Source organism: Dermochelys coriacea, chromosome 6 (assembly GCF_009764565.3).
Source record: "Dermochelys coriacea isolate rDerCor1 chromosome 6, rDerCor1.pri.v4, whole genome shotgun sequence".
NCBI lineage: Eukaryota > Metazoa > Chordata > Testudines > Dermochelyidae > Dermochelys > Dermochelys coriacea.
The window spans coordinates 68,458,280-68,476,392 of NC_050073.1; the positions used below are offsets into that span (position 1 = coordinate 68,458,280).

At 42.6% G+C, this 18,113-nt stretch overlaps 1 protein-coding gene across 2 annotated transcripts in view; it reads left to right on the forward strand.

Annotated features, from left to right (window-relative positions):
• PLCB2 (phospholipase C beta 2) overlaps nucleotides 1-15,573 on the forward strand; it is a 73,230-nt gene extending 57,657 nt beyond the window's left edge. Inside the window, exons 21-32 of one of the 2 annotated variants that reach the window (XM_038405936.2) lie at nucleotides 210-309; nucleotides 776-880; nucleotides 1,691-1,776; nucleotides 2,237-2,333; nucleotides 3,836-3,892; nucleotides 5,739-5,952; nucleotides 6,265-6,433; nucleotides 7,335-7,411; nucleotides 9,990-10,085; nucleotides 11,687-11,744; nucleotides 12,473-12,559; nucleotides 13,299-15,573. In XM_038405936.2, coding sequence (XP_038261864.2) covers nucleotides 210-309; nucleotides 776-880; nucleotides 1,691-1,776; nucleotides 2,237-2,333; nucleotides 3,836-3,892; nucleotides 5,739-5,952; nucleotides 6,265-6,433; nucleotides 7,335-7,411; nucleotides 9,990-10,085; nucleotides 11,687-11,744; nucleotides 12,473-12,559; nucleotides 13,299-13,460 — 1,308 coding nt within the window. In that variant the 3' untranslated portion in view covers nucleotides 13,461-15,573. The remainder of the gene's footprint in view (nucleotides 1-209; nucleotides 310-775; nucleotides 881-1,690; nucleotides 1,777-2,236; nucleotides 2,334-3,835; nucleotides 3,893-5,738; nucleotides 5,953-6,264; nucleotides 6,434-7,334; nucleotides 7,412-9,989; nucleotides 10,086-11,686; nucleotides 11,745-12,472; nucleotides 12,560-13,298) is intronic. The other variant, XM_043517365.1, reaches the window with a different exon arrangement.
• Nucleotides 15,574-18,113: the final 2,540 nt, after the last annotated feature.

Below are 18,113 nucleotides of genomic sequence, written 5' to 3' on the forward strand. Positions count from 1 at the left end.
CAAAGCCAGGGTTAGACCTCAGAAACACCTGATTCCCAACCTGGAGCTCTTTCTTGTAAACTATGGGGTCACAAAGCAGTTCTTATTGGGCAGCGTGCGGGGGGGAAGATTTCCTTCTTGGGTTTACATTTTTACTTAGTGACACCAATACCCTGTTAGGAGTCATAGTAAGGCACCTGGGGCTTGAGCTCTTACGTTTTTCTATCCAGATTATGATGCCAGAGTTGGCTTCTCTCAGAATTGTGGCTTTGGAGGAAGGAGGAAAGTTCATTGGTCAACGCATCATTCCCATTATTGCTGTGCATTCAGGTAAAGTCAGGCCTTTCTGTGGAAACTCTATCTGTGTGCTTCATTGCTGTCCTTTGCTGTCCTGTGATCAGTTTGCTGTGCAGTACAATATTAACCTGAGCTATGCTAGGGGTTGGTGTTAAGGAGGTGACCCCATGTGCTGATGGAGTTGATGCGAGTAGTAGTGCTAGAAACTGTGGTCCAAAGTGCATTGGTACTCTCTCTGGGGATGAGTGGAGATGTCATGTTGTCCTCTCTTCAGCACAGGAGATCAGTCATTGTTGCATTCCTTTGTGTTGTGTTTGAGGGATTCAAGCAGCAGAGACCCTCCAAACTCATTGCAGTGGAACCTTTGTGTAACCCATAATGCCCGAATATGAGTGCCTTCCCTTTCTCCTCCACGTCACTCACAGACTGCTGTGTTTCCTGTTGGGATATGGGGGGAGGGGGATGCCCTCACTCATTCTCTCCTGTTTTCTGTCATCAGGTTATCACCACGTTTGCCTTCGCAGTGAGAGTAACATGCCACTCACTATGCCCTCCCTCTTCGTGTACCTGGAGATGAAGGATTATGTCCCTGACACTTGGGCAGGTAATGTACTTGGAGTGCCTGACGTGGTATGTCCTTCCCTGACTCTAAATTGCTGGTATACTGAAATGGCCAGAGAAGATGAGCTACTCTCTCTGTCTGTGGGTTGGGATGGTTTTATTTACCAAGGAGAAAATTACCCTAGTGTGTGAGGCTGGAAATCTCACCCAGTGAGGTGATGGTGGGGCTTTCCTCAGTTTAGAGGTGAACTGCACCCAGAGCACAGAAGAGGAGTGTGACTGGCAGTCTCTCCAAGCACACCTTCTATTTGTCTGCCGTTCTGGTTCCGCCACAGCCTACAGATCCCACCAGTCACTACTTAAGCAGTTGTTTCAATTCAAAATACCACCCACCCCAGTCAGAGTGCTTTTATTGGTCCTTTTACCAGCCTTAGTCTGAGCATCATATCTTGGGAACTTCACATGGGTTTTCACCTCATTGCCAACATTTTCCACAGCTCTAGTTAGGGCTTAGGTGCAATGAGAGACAAGTGAGAAAAGAGCATTCCCAGGAACAGGGTAGGCAGAATGGCAGTATCTCCCTGTAACTTACAGGATGTGCTCTCACCAAGATGAGGTTGAGATGAAAAGACAGTGGGGTGGGAGAAGACCCATCGGAGAGAGGGCTGAGGGCAGGGAGAATGGAAACGCATTCTCGTACTAGGAAAGGGAGAAAGGGGTTTATTCAGGCTGCAGTACGTCCCTCAGGCAGTTAGTGTGGAGAATGGCTATTCCCAGAAATAAAATCTGAGTGGCAGGGAAAGGAGAAATCTGATGAGTCCACTGATAATCTGGATCTGCTCTTTGTTTCCAGATCTGACTGTTGCTCTCTCCAACCCCATTAAGTTCTTTAATAATCAGGACAAGAGATCAGTGAAGCTGAAACAAGGCTCTGAAGAGGTGAGTGTTTCTACACATTCTGCAACATGCTTTGTGGGTTCAGTCGAAAATTATGCAGGGTGCTTGTCCTGATGCTTCCTCATCCTGCCAGGAGCAAGGACAGTGTAGCAGTAGCAATCTTTGAAGGGTAAGTGGGGATTCAGTGTCTATTTCAGAAAGCCTTGTCTAATTCCTTGAGGCTATGGATAGCTCCTGGTTCAGCGACTGTATAGATAACAAAAACCACCAAAGGGGAGCCTGCCTGGTGTCAGGAAAGTCATGCCCACAGATTTTAAAATTAAGCAGACAATGGTGTTAAGCTCTTGGGAGACTCCATTGTCTCAAATGGGAAAGCATTGTACTGTTTCCCTCACTGGCTTTGCTAGGATTTATGCTTATATTGATTGGTCTATCAGTCGCCACATCTATTTCCTGGGTCTCTTTTGCTATAGCGTTGATTCATGTCTGATCTTTGTTTTAGAGGCCTGACATGCAGAAGAAGCTTACAGCAGCTCAAACCAACGGGATACCAAATTCCACCAGGACCTTTAGTTTCCATTCTTCAAATGGACCTGCAGGTAAAGCTGTAGATGTGAGTGGGACTAAAAGAATGAGGAGGAAGATGTACATTGCTCAAACGTTGAAAGAAGGGGGCGTTGAACAGCCCTAGAGATTGGTAATGGGATAGGAGCCTTTCACCTCTAGGTCACTTGCTTAAATTCTGGCCTCGTTCAATACTGAACAAAAGTTACCATCCAGTCACTCTTTAAGTGTGTGTGTGTGAAATGAGTGGGTGATTTCACTCCATTTCCAAGTGTACAACATTATAAAAATCACCATCACAATTAGCACAGTTGATAATCTCAATAGATAAACCAAAAGTTCAATGAGCATGGAAACAGAACTATCTTCTTACCCTTAGAGGTGGTTGCTCCAGGTCAGAGTTGGGACATAACAGGTGCAGCAGTATGGATGAAGTTTACATTGCCATTGCTTATGATGAACTGTTCCTGTACTGTGGATAAATAGGGGAGGTCACTTCCCAACATTGACAATGCAGCACCTTTCATCAGCACTAAAGTCTCAAGAAGATAACATTTTGGAAAGGAGCAGAGATATGGTTAAAAGAGAAACACATAATTGAGGGTGAGATAGTTCATGTTGTAAATTACCAGCAGGTGCTAAAGAAATTTCTGTAAATTAACAAATTGAGCACCAGCCTCCATACCCTTTCCTCCTTACAGTCAGACATCCAGACCTGGGAAAGGGTTTCCAGATTAAAGCTATTTCTTTATACCTTCAAGCCTGTGGCACCAGAATTTGTGTGCCATGTGCCATGGATGTATAGGTCCCAACCCCAGTCATCTGAAATGATGAGTCCCACAATGACCAAATCAATACAAGGATGTAGAATCTTTTTCTCTCAGAAATATATACACACTAAGCTAATTCTCTCATTTCCTCTATTTTCACATTAGTCTAAGAAGCCCACTGACTTCAACTGGATTACTGCTGATTATGCTAGTGGTATGAGGGGAGGTCAAGGTTATCCAAATCCTCACCAACATTGGGGGCAGGAAATGTAGCTTGATGGATTTAGTGGATAACTTGGTTCTGGTCAATAACATCTCAGTGTTTCTTACCTATATCCTATTTTTTTAAGCCTAATTTTGTGAGGTCCTGATTGCCTTTTTCAAAATTCTGGGTCCCTCAAATCCCATTGAAGCCACGTTGAGGGCAGTCCACACCTGGCAAGTTTGACCTTACTGAAGTTCTGGTCCATTGTATCTGTTGAATGCTGATGAATGTTAGACACTCTACTGGTCAGCTGAGCTAATCCCTGAGTTCCTTCTGAGACTTGTTGCAGCTTCCAGGTATAATGTTTCTCCCCAAACAGCAAAAATGGCAGCAAGGGTATTTGATGCAGAAATATATACGTCCCCTCTCACAGCATCCCTTACACCAGTGTAACCATCTCAAAAAGAGTGGGAATGGAGCGGAGCCCCAGCTCTCCATTCTCCACTGCTCCATTTTCAGTCCAGAGGTAGGGTATGAACAAGAATCTCTTCTGTGGTTTTAGGAACTATGGCCCTGGGGAAGGAAGAAACTATAAAAGAAGTTGCAAAAGAAGTTGCAGGTAATTACACCGATATTACTCTAAAGGGCTCAGGGAGAAGGGATACAAAGATAGCTTTAAGCCACCTTTGTGACTCCCCTATCCTGAGCCAAATGGGGCCTATTTAGCCATCCTGCATAATTTAGAGTAGCTTCAGGGTTGCTCTAATTTGTGCTCTGCTGCCTGTGGCCCCAAGGGGACATTGCAGCAGCTGTGAATAGCTGAAGCACAGCAGCACTTCAGCCATGTTCTAATGCCTCCCAGCTTGCCCTCAACACACACATTGTACCGGGGCTCCTGTAGGAGGCAGCAGAGAGCTAGCACCGCTAGTACCCCAGCCAGAGACTCTCCTGTGTTAAAGGAATTCCACAGTGGCCAGATCTGCTGGCTTTAAGGCCCCTTTACACTGTCAGAAGCAGTACAAAGAGGGCAACAGGGCAGCATAAGCCCCCCTAAGGCCTGAGCCCTCCATCTGTTGATTTAATGCATTTATTATTTGCCTATTTGTCTGCATCACAATGCTGTGTGATAAAACCATCACACAACATTAACATCAAAATAAAAATCCAACATGCTGGAATATACCACCAAACAGGGCACAAGGATGAATCCACCTGCCTTCAGTCAAACTACCCCACTGGGATCAATTGCCAAATAACTGCCATCCATCTGCTGCAAATTTGCACACATCACAGTTATGAATATATTACTCAACAAATAAAGAATATTCATAAATTTAAAAAAATTGTTAGGATGGAGTTATGGTTATATAAAGATAGTTGTTAATATAGCAAGTATCTGAGTTATTACGTTAGAAGGTGATAGTTCAAAAAGCCTGATTTCCTGACTCAAACATTTGTGTTTGCACTTTCTCCCTGAATTTCCTCACTTTCAAATGTTCACTAGAGCTAAAGTTTGGTACATTCTTAAAGATTCCCAAGCACAAACCATTATTTTCCTTAGCACCCCAATAACCTTTTAACCACAGATACCAGAGTTCTAGTGACTTGCTGCCCAAAGATAATGGAGTCTCTGTAACATTTCCCTTGCACCCTTCCCCATATTCCTTCATCTCCCCTAAAAGCCACTAGCAAAACTCTTTCCTGACACCATGGAAGGGATGTCATATATTAGAACTAGAAGCCATTATTCCCCAGACAAGAGTATACTGATCATAATTAGGGCCCTACCAAATTCACAGTCCATTTTGGTCAATTTCATGGTCATAGAATTTTAAAAATAGTAAATTTCATGATTGCAGCTATTTAAATCTGAAATTTCATGGTGTTGTAATTGTAGGGGCCCTGACCAAAAAAGAGTAGTGATGGTGTCGCAAGGTTATTGTAGGGAGGAGTTGCTGTATTGCCACCCTTACTTCTGTGCTGCTATTGGCGGTGGCGCTGCCTTCAGAGCTGGGCACCCAGACAACAGCAGTTGCCCTCTAGCCGCCCAGCTCTCAAGTCAGCACAGAAGTAAGGGTGGCAATACTGGGACTCCCCTAAAATAACTTTGCGACTCTATCCCTATATTTTCCAACTAAAATTTGTCCTAGCTTGTGGGCCACTTAATTTTGTGAATTTGTCTTGTGCCTCACAACATCCTGATGTGTCCCAACACAATTAGGTTGACCATCAGGATAAAATACAGAAAACTGGCTGCTCTACGGGCATGTACCCAGACCATGAATCAACCTGTTGCTTATTGACCTTGCAGTTACCCCGATGAAAGGGAGGAGGTGCTGGAGGCAGTACTGAAAAACAGCCAGAAACAAAAGAGAATTAAGAGTATGGAAAGAATGCCTGCATGAGAGAGAGGGAGGGAGGTGGGTTAGGCAGACAGACAGGGCTCTTTTTATACTGTATTTTAGAGCTCCAAACAGCCAGCCTTGAGGAACTGCAGAAGATGAAGTTTTTTATGAAGCTGCTGAAGAAACAGGAGAAGGAGCTGAAGGAGCTGGAGCGAAAGGGAAGCAGGCGCAGGGAAGAGCTGCTGCAGAGATATTCAGCCCTGTTCTCAGAGTTGGCCACCCAGTGTGGCAGGAAGAAGATCGCATGCCCTCAGAAAACCCAGAAAAAGAAAAGGTAAAATACAGCATAAGAAATCTCCAGATGTGCTGCACAGCACTCAGGAGGCCTTGTTGCCTGCACGCACAAGCGACGCTAAGCGCTTCCCTCAGAGAAACACACGAGCCACACACTTCCCTGTCTTCATGCCTATCCTCCAAAAAAGAGGCATGAAGGGGGTTGCCTATCCATATTTCCATAGGTGTGCACGGAGCTGCACATTCCTTTCTAAGAGGTGTACGGAAGGACGCTTTGATATGGTGCAGTAGATGGAATGGATTATCTTTTGTGCTGCAGTAAGCATTCTTCCTGTATTCGTTCTGTTAACAGGAGTTTGACTGTAGAGGAGGTCATTGCAGGAGGGAATCCAGCAGATATGGCAGAGAATGCTGATAGCCAAGTCTTGGAGCTGAAGGAGAAGCTGGAAATGCACCTAATGCAACTGTGGGAAGAGCAGTATGATAGGATTCGGAAAAAGAAAGAGCAGCATGCCACAGAGGTATGGACTGCATGCGTACTCCACCTGGGCACTCATAGACTGGGGGTGACCCACAGAAAGTGTCACCAGCCAGGTTACACCTTCACTGACAGCTACCATTAGAGCATTGCAGATGCAGCCAGGCACAGGAATGCCCACCTACACAGCCCTTGTCACCAACATTGCTGTATCCTTGCAGATGACATGCTGGACTAAAGCCGCTCCAGCAGATTTCATGCCAGCTATAATCAAAGCAATGCATATAGATGCAATGCCCACACACAGCATGTCCCCCAGGCCGAGAGCTACTCACGGGGCCTGATCTTGTTCCTGTTGGAATCAGCGTATTTTCTGCATCTGACTTTAGTGGAACTAAGATCAGGTCTATATACATGGTGCCATCAGACACAACATATCCCACAAAATGCCGTTGGTAGACACAGTGCCCTCAGATGCATCACCACTCACAGGGAGAGTGACAGCCAGAGAGACAATACCTGAAGATAGGTCACTGCCCAAATCTAGTGATAGCCAAGGAGTCACCCAGCTCGATGACTGCCCAGCAGTACAGTGCAACCAAGAACCCCAGTGTAACCGAGGCACTTGTATCTGCCCACACAAACTAAAGGGTAGGAACATACACACATGGTATACCCTACAAATATGTGCTATGACCCAAAGGGACAGCTCCATCAATGGTGACTTGATGCAATCCACCAACACAGCTTGGCCCACATACACAAATCACAATTTGCAGACACAGTGTCATATTTCCAAACCCATGTAGATTAATTGACTGCTGAAAGTAAATGGAGGATGAGGTCAATGGCAGGACAGAGAAACCTGAATCAGTTAGATCCTGACTGTGTACTCTTGTTTGGTCTTGGGTTGTTGTTGTTTTTTTTTTTGATCCCTTGAACAGCAAATTGCCAGACTAATAGAAGTAGCAAGGGAGAAGCAGGCAGCTGAGCTGAAGGCACTGAAGGAATCATCAGAAAGGTAAATTCTGATCATTTGAATAACAAAGTAATACTAGTATAGCACTTCATTGGTAGATCACAACGTGCTGCACTGAGCTAGGTAAGCATCACTCTCTATAATACAAATAGGCGAACTGTGTGACTTACCCAAGGTCATGCTATGAGTCAGTGGCAGAGATGGGAGGACAACCCTGGTCTCCTGACTTCCAGAATGGGCGCTCTATGTTGCACCTCAGAGCACAGTAGCAATGAAGTTAGAGCTGATCTAGCTGGCCAACACCCTGTCTTATATGGATAGCAGCTTGGAATATTGTACAGCAGGTAAAATTGTTTGTAAGATGATTGCAGTTTGTGGATCTAGGCATATGTGCATTGCCATACCGGACCAGACCAGTGACCTCCTAGACGAATGTTCTTTCTCTGACAGTGTCCAGTGTCAAATGCATGAGAGGAAGATGCAGGAAATGCTACAATGGACGTTTATAATTTTTAACTGTGAGGGTAATTAACCATTAGAACAATTTACCAAGGGTTGTGGTGGATTCTCCATTATTGGCAATTTTTAAATCTAGATTGGATGTTCTAAAAGATCTGCTATAGTTCAAAATGAATTATTTTGGGAAATCCTCTGGCCTGTGTTATACATGACATCTGACTAGATAATCACAATGGTCCCTTCTGGCCTTGAGATCTATGAATTTATGGAGTAAGATACTCTGAGGGGAAATTTCTTCTTACCCCAGGCAGGCTTATGTCCTGAAACATGAAGATTTATAGACCTTATATTTTATCCTGTTTAGTGTAATTGACAATATTTGCATAGTCAATATAAATGTCTGACTCCTACTAAGTTCTTAGCTAGGATAGTATCTTATAGAAATGAATTCCATAGGTTAATAATTACATGTTGTGTAAAAAGTGTTTTTATTTATTGGGTTTAAATTTACTGCCTTTAAGTTTCACAGAAAGATATCCAGGTCTTTTTCCTGAGTGGTTATGGTTAAATTAGAACCCAATAAAGTATATGAGTAATTCAAATGATTACTTCCACTGTGCATTATCTCACGTTTTTCAACACTAAACTTTTCAACACTGAATTTGCTCTCTGAAGTTCTTTAGTCTTTTTTAGTTTTGACTAATACATAATTTTGTTTCAGAGTAGCAGCCGTGTTAGTCTGTATTTGCAAAAAAGAAAAGGAGTACTTGGGCACCTTAGAGTCTAACAAATTTATTTGAGCATAAGCTTTCGTGAGCTACAGCTCACTTCATCCGAAGCTTATGCTCAAATAAATTTGTTAGTCTCTAAGGTGCCACAAGTACTCCTTTTCTTTTTTACATAATTTTGTGTCACGTGCAAATGTTGCCAACTAACTATTCAACATATTTTCCAGATCATTAATAAATATATTAAACAACACTAGTTCTAGTACAGAACATTGGGGCACCCAGTTCTTAATCTTTTGCCATCTTGAACATTAACTGTTTATTCTTGTTATTTTCTGTCTCTTAGTTTCTGATTCAGTTGCCTCTCAGCCTATAACTACATCGTTTCTTTAATAGTCTTTCTGAGTGACTTTGTTAAAGCTTTTTGAAAGTGCACATAATATCAACCAGTTCTCCTTTATCCACTATTTTGTTGACATACTAAAAGAATTCTAGTAAATTAGAGAACAGTTTTCCTTTGCAGTAGCCATGTACATCTAGATGTTTTATATTTCTGCTTTTAATTAAACTTTCCAACTAATTTTCCTACAACTAAAGTAATGCTCACTGGCCTCTAATTCCCAACATCACCCCCGTGCTTTTTTAAAAGATGGGCATGCTATTTGTTATCCTCAAGACCTCTGATATAGTAGCTGAGTTTAATGGGAAATTGCATCTTTTTGTGTCCAGCTCAGCCATTTCATTCATTTTAAAGGTCCTTTTCCCTCTTGGACAAATACCATCCTGACCTGGAGAATTTTTGCTCTTTTTAGCAATTTATTCCCTAGTGGGCCTGTTAGACCCATCGATTCACGTGCATGTTTCCTATTTCTGATATACTTAAAGAATTTCCTGTTATTTGTTTTTGTCTTTGCTGTTTGCTCTTAAATTCCCTAAGACTTCCTAATTTCCATTTCATATGTTATCTGCTATAGGTTACACTCCTTTCTATTAACTTCATATGGGCTGGATTTCTATTTTTTCATGAATACTGGTTTGGCTCAAATACTCTCTTTTAACTTTCCCATGTAATCATACAAAGCCTTCCTGCTTCTTTTTATTTAGGGTTATGAGTACTTTCTGTGTTTCTTATCAATATTCTAGCGGAGACAAGTGTAGCAAAGTGTTAAGAGTATTCAGAATGGATTTGGATGGTGTAACCCAAGTATAATGTCCATGTGTATTTTGTCATAGCTCCTAAGATCACTCACCTTGGGTAAGGAACATTTTAAATCCAGTAAACAAAGGGTTTTATATTAGATTTCTTCTGAAATTTTCCCTTGCTACCAGGCTTGCCATTCTTTTATGAAAAGCTCTCCAAGGCATGTGTTTATAGAAACCAGTTGTTCATATATAGTGTCTGAGGGTTGTTCATGACATCTTCAACTCTGCAGTGATGCTAAAGAGATAAAGAAGAAGCTGGAGGCAAAGAGACTGGACCGAATCCAAGCCATGACCAAGAATACCATTGACAAGATTGCTCAGGAGAGGTACTGGATGGACATCCTAGGGCTTGGTCTGCACAGAGCAGAGAACAATCCCAGGCAGGGAACTCCATTGCACTATGGTCTTTATCACCACTAGGCAGTTAGTAACCGCCACTAAATTGGACATGGAAGGCAAACCCATATACCTTGCTCCCTTATCAGCCTAATTTCAGGTACCCTCACAGGATGGTATTGCTCCAGCTTTGATCTGTCTTCATGTGGGCTGGATTTCCATCCCTCTCCCTGTTGCCATCACTGTCTGGTAAACAGGCACACATGCTCTGAGAGGCCAAATTTCTAGACACAGTAGTAAAGGCACTGCTGCAGACTGCACTCAGCTCTTGCACTGCTCTGCAGCGCCTTCCATACACATAGAGTTATAGGGGAAGATCAGCTCCACGTAGTACAACCTTAAATGGTTTGATCCTGAAAGGAGCTGACCACCTGCAATTCCCTTTGAAGTTAGTAAGAGCTGTGAGTACTCAACATCTCTCAGAATCAGACCCAAAGAGTCCATATGAAAACCCCCTGAGGGCATTACAAATGGATGAAAGCGTTCTGCTGTAATTTTTAAGGCTGGAAAACCTTGACTAGATCAGTTTGCTTGCATGGAGAAGAATCTCCCTGTGGGACTTACCACAAGTTGGTATGGTTGGTACCTTCGTTTTGGTGTTCTCCACTATCCTAGAGGCTCTGCTCTCTTATTTATCTTAGTCTCTTACTCATTAAGGTAGCAAAGAAGCCTCAATATTTTCCAGCCATTTCAATTTTTCAGATGAAGCCTGGGAATGCAGCCTTTTCGTAACACTCCTTACCTACACTACACCTTGGTGGAAATGGATCTCAGATTAAGCTAAAAAGAAGTTCCTCCATAAAGCCTCTCTTTAGAGACTATTTATGAGCATCTATTATTAGCCTCAGTTAAGATCCAAATACAACTTTTGAGACTCGTAACCTTAGTAAGGTACTTTGGATGCTTATTAGCTTGGAACATATAATGTTATATGCCACCTTCCTTTATACTGTATATCAGGAGTTGGCAACCTTTCAGAAGTGGTGTGCTGAGTCTTCATTTATTCACTCTAATTTAAAGTTTCACGTGCCAGTAATACATTTTAACGTTTCTAGAAGGTCTCTTTCCACAAGTTTGTCATATCTAACTAAACTATTGTTGTATGTAAAGTAAATAAGGTTTTTAAAATGTTTAAGAAGCTTCATTTAAAATTAAATTAAAATGCAGAGCCCCCCGCACCGGTGGCCAGGACCCGGGCAGTGTGAGTGCCACTGAAAATCACTTCCCGTGCCACCTTTGGCACGCGTGCCATAGGTTGCCTACCCCTGCTGTATATGTTACCATAATTTTCTCTGTTTTTTATTTGCCCGTGCCTCAAATTGGTACTTCCACTAGCACATTTATATACAATGTAATATCCTTCCTGGTTATAAATGCAGTTCGGTCTTTCTGTATGGACACGAGCAGCCCTATCTTAAGCATGAGAATTTATGGTAATTTTACTGACATTGACTAACTGGTGACTTGGATAAAGATAACAGATAAACAGGATTTATTTTTAATAACACCTGCTGTTGTTGTGTTTTTAAAGATTAAAGAGAGAAATTAATAATTCACATATTCAGGAAGTGGTGCAGATGATCAAACTGGTAAGTGTCTCTGTGGAAACCTTCTGCAGTATCTTTGTTCTCACCAAGGTGGTGTTGTCTTGTGTACGTATTGTGTGCACTTCACTGTTTTGTGCAAACATTGAGTTCTCTTAGGTATATAGTCCTACTGCACTGGATCCTCAAGATATATGCAGATCCAAATCTTTAGTGACTACGCTTTCTGTGGTAGTGTGAAGACAGCTACAGTCTTGCTAAGGATTATAGGTTCTGCCAGCTGGAGACAAAAGAGATTTCTCCAGGTTTCTGCAAATCCACCTCGCCGGCTGCTGCAGGGAAAGAATTTTCTAGCATGGCTATTCAGAGACATGGCTTTATGTCCCACTACCACTGCGATTATTCATGTGCTTAAAGTTAAGCATGTGTGAAAATCTTTGCAAACATGGGACCCTACTGAGCACACTTTCTGCAATACGTGGAGAAGCCTTGGTTGTGATGAGCAGATGCAGCCATGGTATACATTGTGTGTTCATGCAATGATCTCCCCATTACTATAGGCAATCACCAGCTTTTGAATACAGCACCTTGAACACTAAAGGAGTAACTCCATTAGCTGGCAGAAATAGTAGGCCTAGAGGGGGATGTGACATGCACTTTATAAGCATGTTACATATAGTTTTGGACGTACAGAACTTTCTTTGCAATGTTTATACAGCTCTGTTGAGAAATGTCTCTTTTAAAACTTAAATTTGTTTTTTTATTCCTTGAAGCTGACAGAAAAGATGGCCAAGTACCAAGAGAAACTGGAAGAGAAGCAGGCAGATTGTTTAGAAAAGGTCAAGGAGAAAGAAAGCCAGGTAAAGGCAAAGAAGAAGCCAGGATTTAATGTGGTTACTCAGTACAGTAAATCCAGGACTTAATGTGAGAACCAGTCCTCTTTATGAACTCTCTTCTGATAACACCACCCTGTATAGTCTCAGTTCCATGTACACATATCGCATATGATTAGTCCCCACTTCAGACACATCCCATTCAAGTTACACAGAAATGGTATGATTTAGAGAACGTGGAGCTCATCTCTAGGTCACTGCATCAACTCCAACCTATGCAAGTTGATAGAGACCAAAAATTGTTACCATCTGGAATGCTTCTTGATGCCCTATGTGAAATGAGTTAGTGATCACAGTTCAATCTTCAACAGACTATGGTACAACTATAAAAAATACAATTAACTGGCACCCCTATTACAGTCCTCACCAGAGAAGCCAAGATTGCCTCAGCTATGGACAATAAATTGCCCTTTCTCCTCATGAGATGAGCCTCATGAGCTTCAAAACAGGATTGAGACATGGTGGAGTTCTGATGAGAAGTTTACATGGTCACTGCCTTGATGTATGTGTTCTGTGGGTAAAGAATTTCAGCCTCCACTGCTAAAAACCCAGTCCTCTCACCAGCACTAAATTAACTTTTCAAATTAAGAATTCTATAAAAACCCAGTTTGAATGAACTTTACATTGCTTCTCTTGTGTTCTGAGAGTGACACCAGGACACATGCCTCTCATTTACTGAGTGACTGATTTTTTTTCCTATTTGCAGCTCCAGAAGGAGGCCTTGGCAGAGTATGAGGAGAAAGTGAAAACCCTTAGCATGGAGGTACAAGATTTGGCAAGGAACTGTGTGAAAGTCTGCTTCCCTCTGGAGGCTAATATCAAGAAGGAAGAAGCCCTGAATGCCAGCAGTGAAGGAACAAGGGTCTAAGGACCAACCAGAAGGAAAGATACCTGGAGCTGCGATATCATGACTTGAGACATCCATGTCTGAGACCTCCATAGCTCAGACTCAAAAAGTTGAGTTGTCTGAACAAAATCGGGAAAGCAGATTATGAGAGATGCTTCTCCTAATCCTTATTCTGCTTCTGGAAGCTCATTTCAAACATTAACAGGGTCTACAGTAAAGTTATGCACATGAAATAAACTTAATCTACTCAGAAGACCATCCTTCCCAGCCAGGGAGTTGTATGGGTTTCTGAAGTTCACCAGAAAATTACTACTTTCTTCTCTGTCCTTCAAAATGTGGAAGAGAAGAGATTTTAGGGGATCACCCGTAGATGAGAGGTTTGGTCTGTAGGAAACACTTTGTCTTCCACTCCGGCTTAGCAGCAGGTATTTCAGGAGCATGAGTGGCTTCATGACTGGCAATTCTGACACAATTAGCTTGTCTTCATTATCTCAGACTTCATCCAATTTATTCTGTTTATAGGAGGCCCTTCCACAGATTAGAAGAGAGATGGAATGTCACTTTAAGGAACCTCATGCCATCAGTGCACCATTTTCCCTCTCTCAGACAGAATAGTGCTGGCTCCATGGATTTCTCCTATTGGCAGAGGAAAGAAGAATCTCAAAGAGCATTATGCTGGTGTTCACACACCATTTTAGATAAATTGCAGTGGAAAAAAAAACCCTAGGAAATGGAAGGAGAGTACTCTATGATCAGTTTTCTAGATTATTTTTTTTAAATGTCTTCTTTTTCCTAGTGACTATTTTTCATTTCTGCTATATTTTTTGGAAGCTAGTGGTTTTACCCCAGACAGATTTTGTGGGACCAATTTAGACTTGGGTTGACCCCTTATAGAATGTATAGACAGAAAATCTGTAAGGGCTCGCTAATACTCACCTGTAGAAATTATGCAGAGAAATGAGCCATCTCCCATTTATTACTACAAAGTAACCTAGAGTACTCCTGTCCAATTCTCTGTGGACATTCCATAAAGTTTTCTACAGAACTCCATCAAGATTCTCCAATGAAGCTACGATAACTCCACATTTGGGGCCCTTTTGGAAGCATACAGTCACAATTTTGAAAACTTATTAATTTTATTTAAACATAGTTTCCTTAAATGTTCCTTATATGGTAAGGACACCTGTTCGATTGGCTTGCCTACCAAAAAGTACAGCAATTTGTTTCAAAACCTGCCTCAAAATGCTTTGTGCAAGCTAAAACCTCCTATTCACTATGCTTCTGTACCAGTTTATTACAACAAAAGATCAGTAAATTCTCCAGCAGGCGGTGCAGTCTGAAGAAGTACAGTGTGGGAGGAATCAGGGAAGAGACACTCCTTCAGTACATATGCTACACGGGAGGTTTGTGGCCTTTATCTCAGCTTGCCAGGGGCTTAAGGAGGTTTGTATGCTGTTTGTCCTTTGGCACACATGCTGCCATGCAGTGTGTGTAACAGTGCAGTACGTAGCCTCTTCCCTACAGTATCTTCAGATTTCTGACTTCCTCGCTACTTATTTCTAGCTGTAATTGCAGACTGAAGGGCATAATACACATGTTCAATGGCACAGCTTAATTTTGAGGTACGTTAGTCCTGACCTTAAGACTGCATTTTTTGACTGCAAATGGGAGGATGTGACCCTCAGATTGTCTGAGACCTGGTGTCCATTTGCTGCTGCTCTTGGGCAATACAAAGCTTTCTAGCATAAGGGGAACAAAACCAAATATCAGGGGCCATATTCCCAGTTACTCATTTCTGCGCGTGGGGCAGGAAGAGAGTGGAGGGGGGAGGATGTGTGGAAAGTGACCTTTGCATGTCCTATATTCTACGATTGTTCAAGGCCCTGCCTGGTCCCCAGTGTAAATTCTAGCAATCTCCTCAGCCTCTGGTAGCTGGAAAGCAGAGAGTAGCATAGTTCAGGTCACTCTGGTTGTGCCCCCTCTGCCCTGACACAGCCCCTACACCAGGGACTGGGACAGGCCTATCAAATAACCCTAATGCCAGTTCTACAATGACTGTTCCCAGGATTTTTTGACAGGTTTCAGAGTAGCAGCTGTGTTAGTCTGTATTCGCAAAAAGAAAAGGAGTACTTGTGGCACAAGTACTCCTTTTCTTTTTTCAGGATTTTTTGCACGCTTGTCCCCAGCTCTTTTCCTGGTCAGTAGAGCAATGAATTGGGATTTATGAACTGATTTGCTGATTTGATACACGTTAACTTGTGAAAGCAGTACAGTTAATACTATTGGAAGCAATAATCTTTATATTATTACATGATAACATGTGTTAATGCTATTGCATTTATCTCTTGATAAGTCATTCAGCCCTGTGAGTCATTCATTTGGAAACATTGAGACTTAATGAAAGAAAGTGGGACAAGCATGCACGTTGGCATACTGTTTCTGTAGGCCTGCATGATAAAGACAGCAGTCAAAGATCCAGCCTCAGCATGAAATAGAGCAACCTTACCACTGCTATAATATATGCCCATTCCCAATAGCCCCAAAGGGCCATGCCATCAGCGAAGCATTCCCTGGGTTGAGGGAATCCTCCAGTGCTTGGATCTGCCAGCTTTAGGGCAGCTTTGTGGTGCTGGAGCCATGGCACACTGGAGAATTAGGGACATTATCTCTGTAAACGTTTTATCCTCTTTAAACTCCCTTTAGCATATTCTAGTAATAGAGGAACCAATGAGAGAGTGTGATTTACAGTGCAATTTTGAAATGCTTCTTTTATCCTCTGATTATTGGAGCCTTTGACCTTAACTTGATAGACAACACTAGAGCAAAGGAAGAGGTGTTCCTGACCAGAAAGATGCTACTTTCCCCATGTTCTGTTTTTTTAATGATACCAAGTGCCATCCCCCAACAAAGTATTCACTGTTGTAGAAATGTTCTCTACGGCTCTGTATCTTGTTTGGAGAGGCAGGGGGCGGCAGGCTTAGTTTTAGTGGTTCTACAAAAAATGGTGGTTATTATACTGGATAGTACCGTGATGAATGCATTACAAAATGTAGATAGACATGAAATTAGCTCAGGTTTGATACTACAGAGAAATCCTAAATCTGGTTTAATGGCTGGGTAAAGGAAATAATGTACCTCCTCTATAGCATTGCATTTGTATGAGATATGCATTGATTTTATTAAAATACAGGAGTGGGATTGTGTATTGTAAATTTGTGACATATTTATTTTCTGGAAAATAAAGCATTTCTATAAAACTTCTGACACACTTCTTTCTTGAGTGTGGGGCAGGCTAGTGGGAATGGAATAGACTATAGTACAGGTGTGTGACAACAGCTCTATGTTCTCAGCTCTGTTATTTTCCATGGTACTGGCTGCAGATGTTGACCCGACTGTGCGTTTCTTAAATAAAGTTTTAGTTAGGTGGAATGATATTCTTAATGTAGTATGTTTCTCACGCATACACAGTAACTCCTCACTTAACGTTGTAGTTATGTTCCTGAAAAATGCGACTTTAAGCGAATCCAATTTCCCCATAAGAATTAATGTAAATGGGGGGGTTAGGTTCCAGAGAATTTTTTTTTGCCAGACAAAAGACACTCTATGTATATCCACACACACACACATACATACACAGTATAAGTTTTAAACAAATTTAACTCTGTACACAGCGATGATAATTGTGAAGCTGGGTTGAGGTGGTGGAGTCAGAGGGTGGAATATTTCCCAGGGAATGGCTAAATGATGAAATAGCAATTGGCTGAGCCCTAAAGGGTTAATTCATTGATGTTACTGTAGCCTCACACTCTACAGGGCAGCAGGAATGGAGGGAGGGGAGACAGCATGTCAGACAGAGACAGAGACACACACCCTGTGTGTGTGAAAGAGAGATGCGTATATCCCCTTTAAGTACCTGACCCCACTCTTAAGTACATTACCTTGTTAAGTTAATCAGCAAACTGGGGGAGGGATAGCTCAGTGGTTTGAGCATTAGCTTGCTAAACCCAGGGTTGTGAGTTCAATCCCTGAGGGGGCCATTTGGGGCAAAAATTGGGGATTGGTCCTGCTTTGAGCAGGGGGTTGGACTAGATGATCTCCTGAGGTCCCTTCCAACCCTGATATTCTATGATTCTATGAGACCACAGCAGCTGCTGCCAGGAAGCTCCCTCTGTCCTGAGCCCTGTCCTGTGTCCCCCCTGCTCTATGGAGATGGGGTAAGCGGGATGCAGGAGCAGCGGGGAGGGGGACACCCTGACATTAGCTCCCCTCTCCTCCTCCTCCCCCCACCAGCAAGCAGGAGGCTCAGGGAGCAGAGGGAAGGAGCAGCACATGGCAGTGGGGGGAGGGACAGCTGAACTGCAGGCAACTGATAGCCTGCTGGGCAGCTGCCGCACAGGGAACTTAGGGGAGCTGATGGGGGGCTGCTGGTCCACCCTGGTTCCAAGCCCCCTCCAGCTCGCTGCAACGGGCTGCTCTTCCTGCAAGCAGTGGACAAAACAGACGGCTACCAAACGACATTATAAGCGAGCATGTTCTCTAATTGATCAGCAATATAACAACGGTAACTGGGACGACTTTAAGTGAGGAGTTACTGTATTCCTTCCCAGATAGCAGTGCTCCACTGACTTACATACTCTATTGATAATTCTGTTTACATCAAAGAAATTTATACCA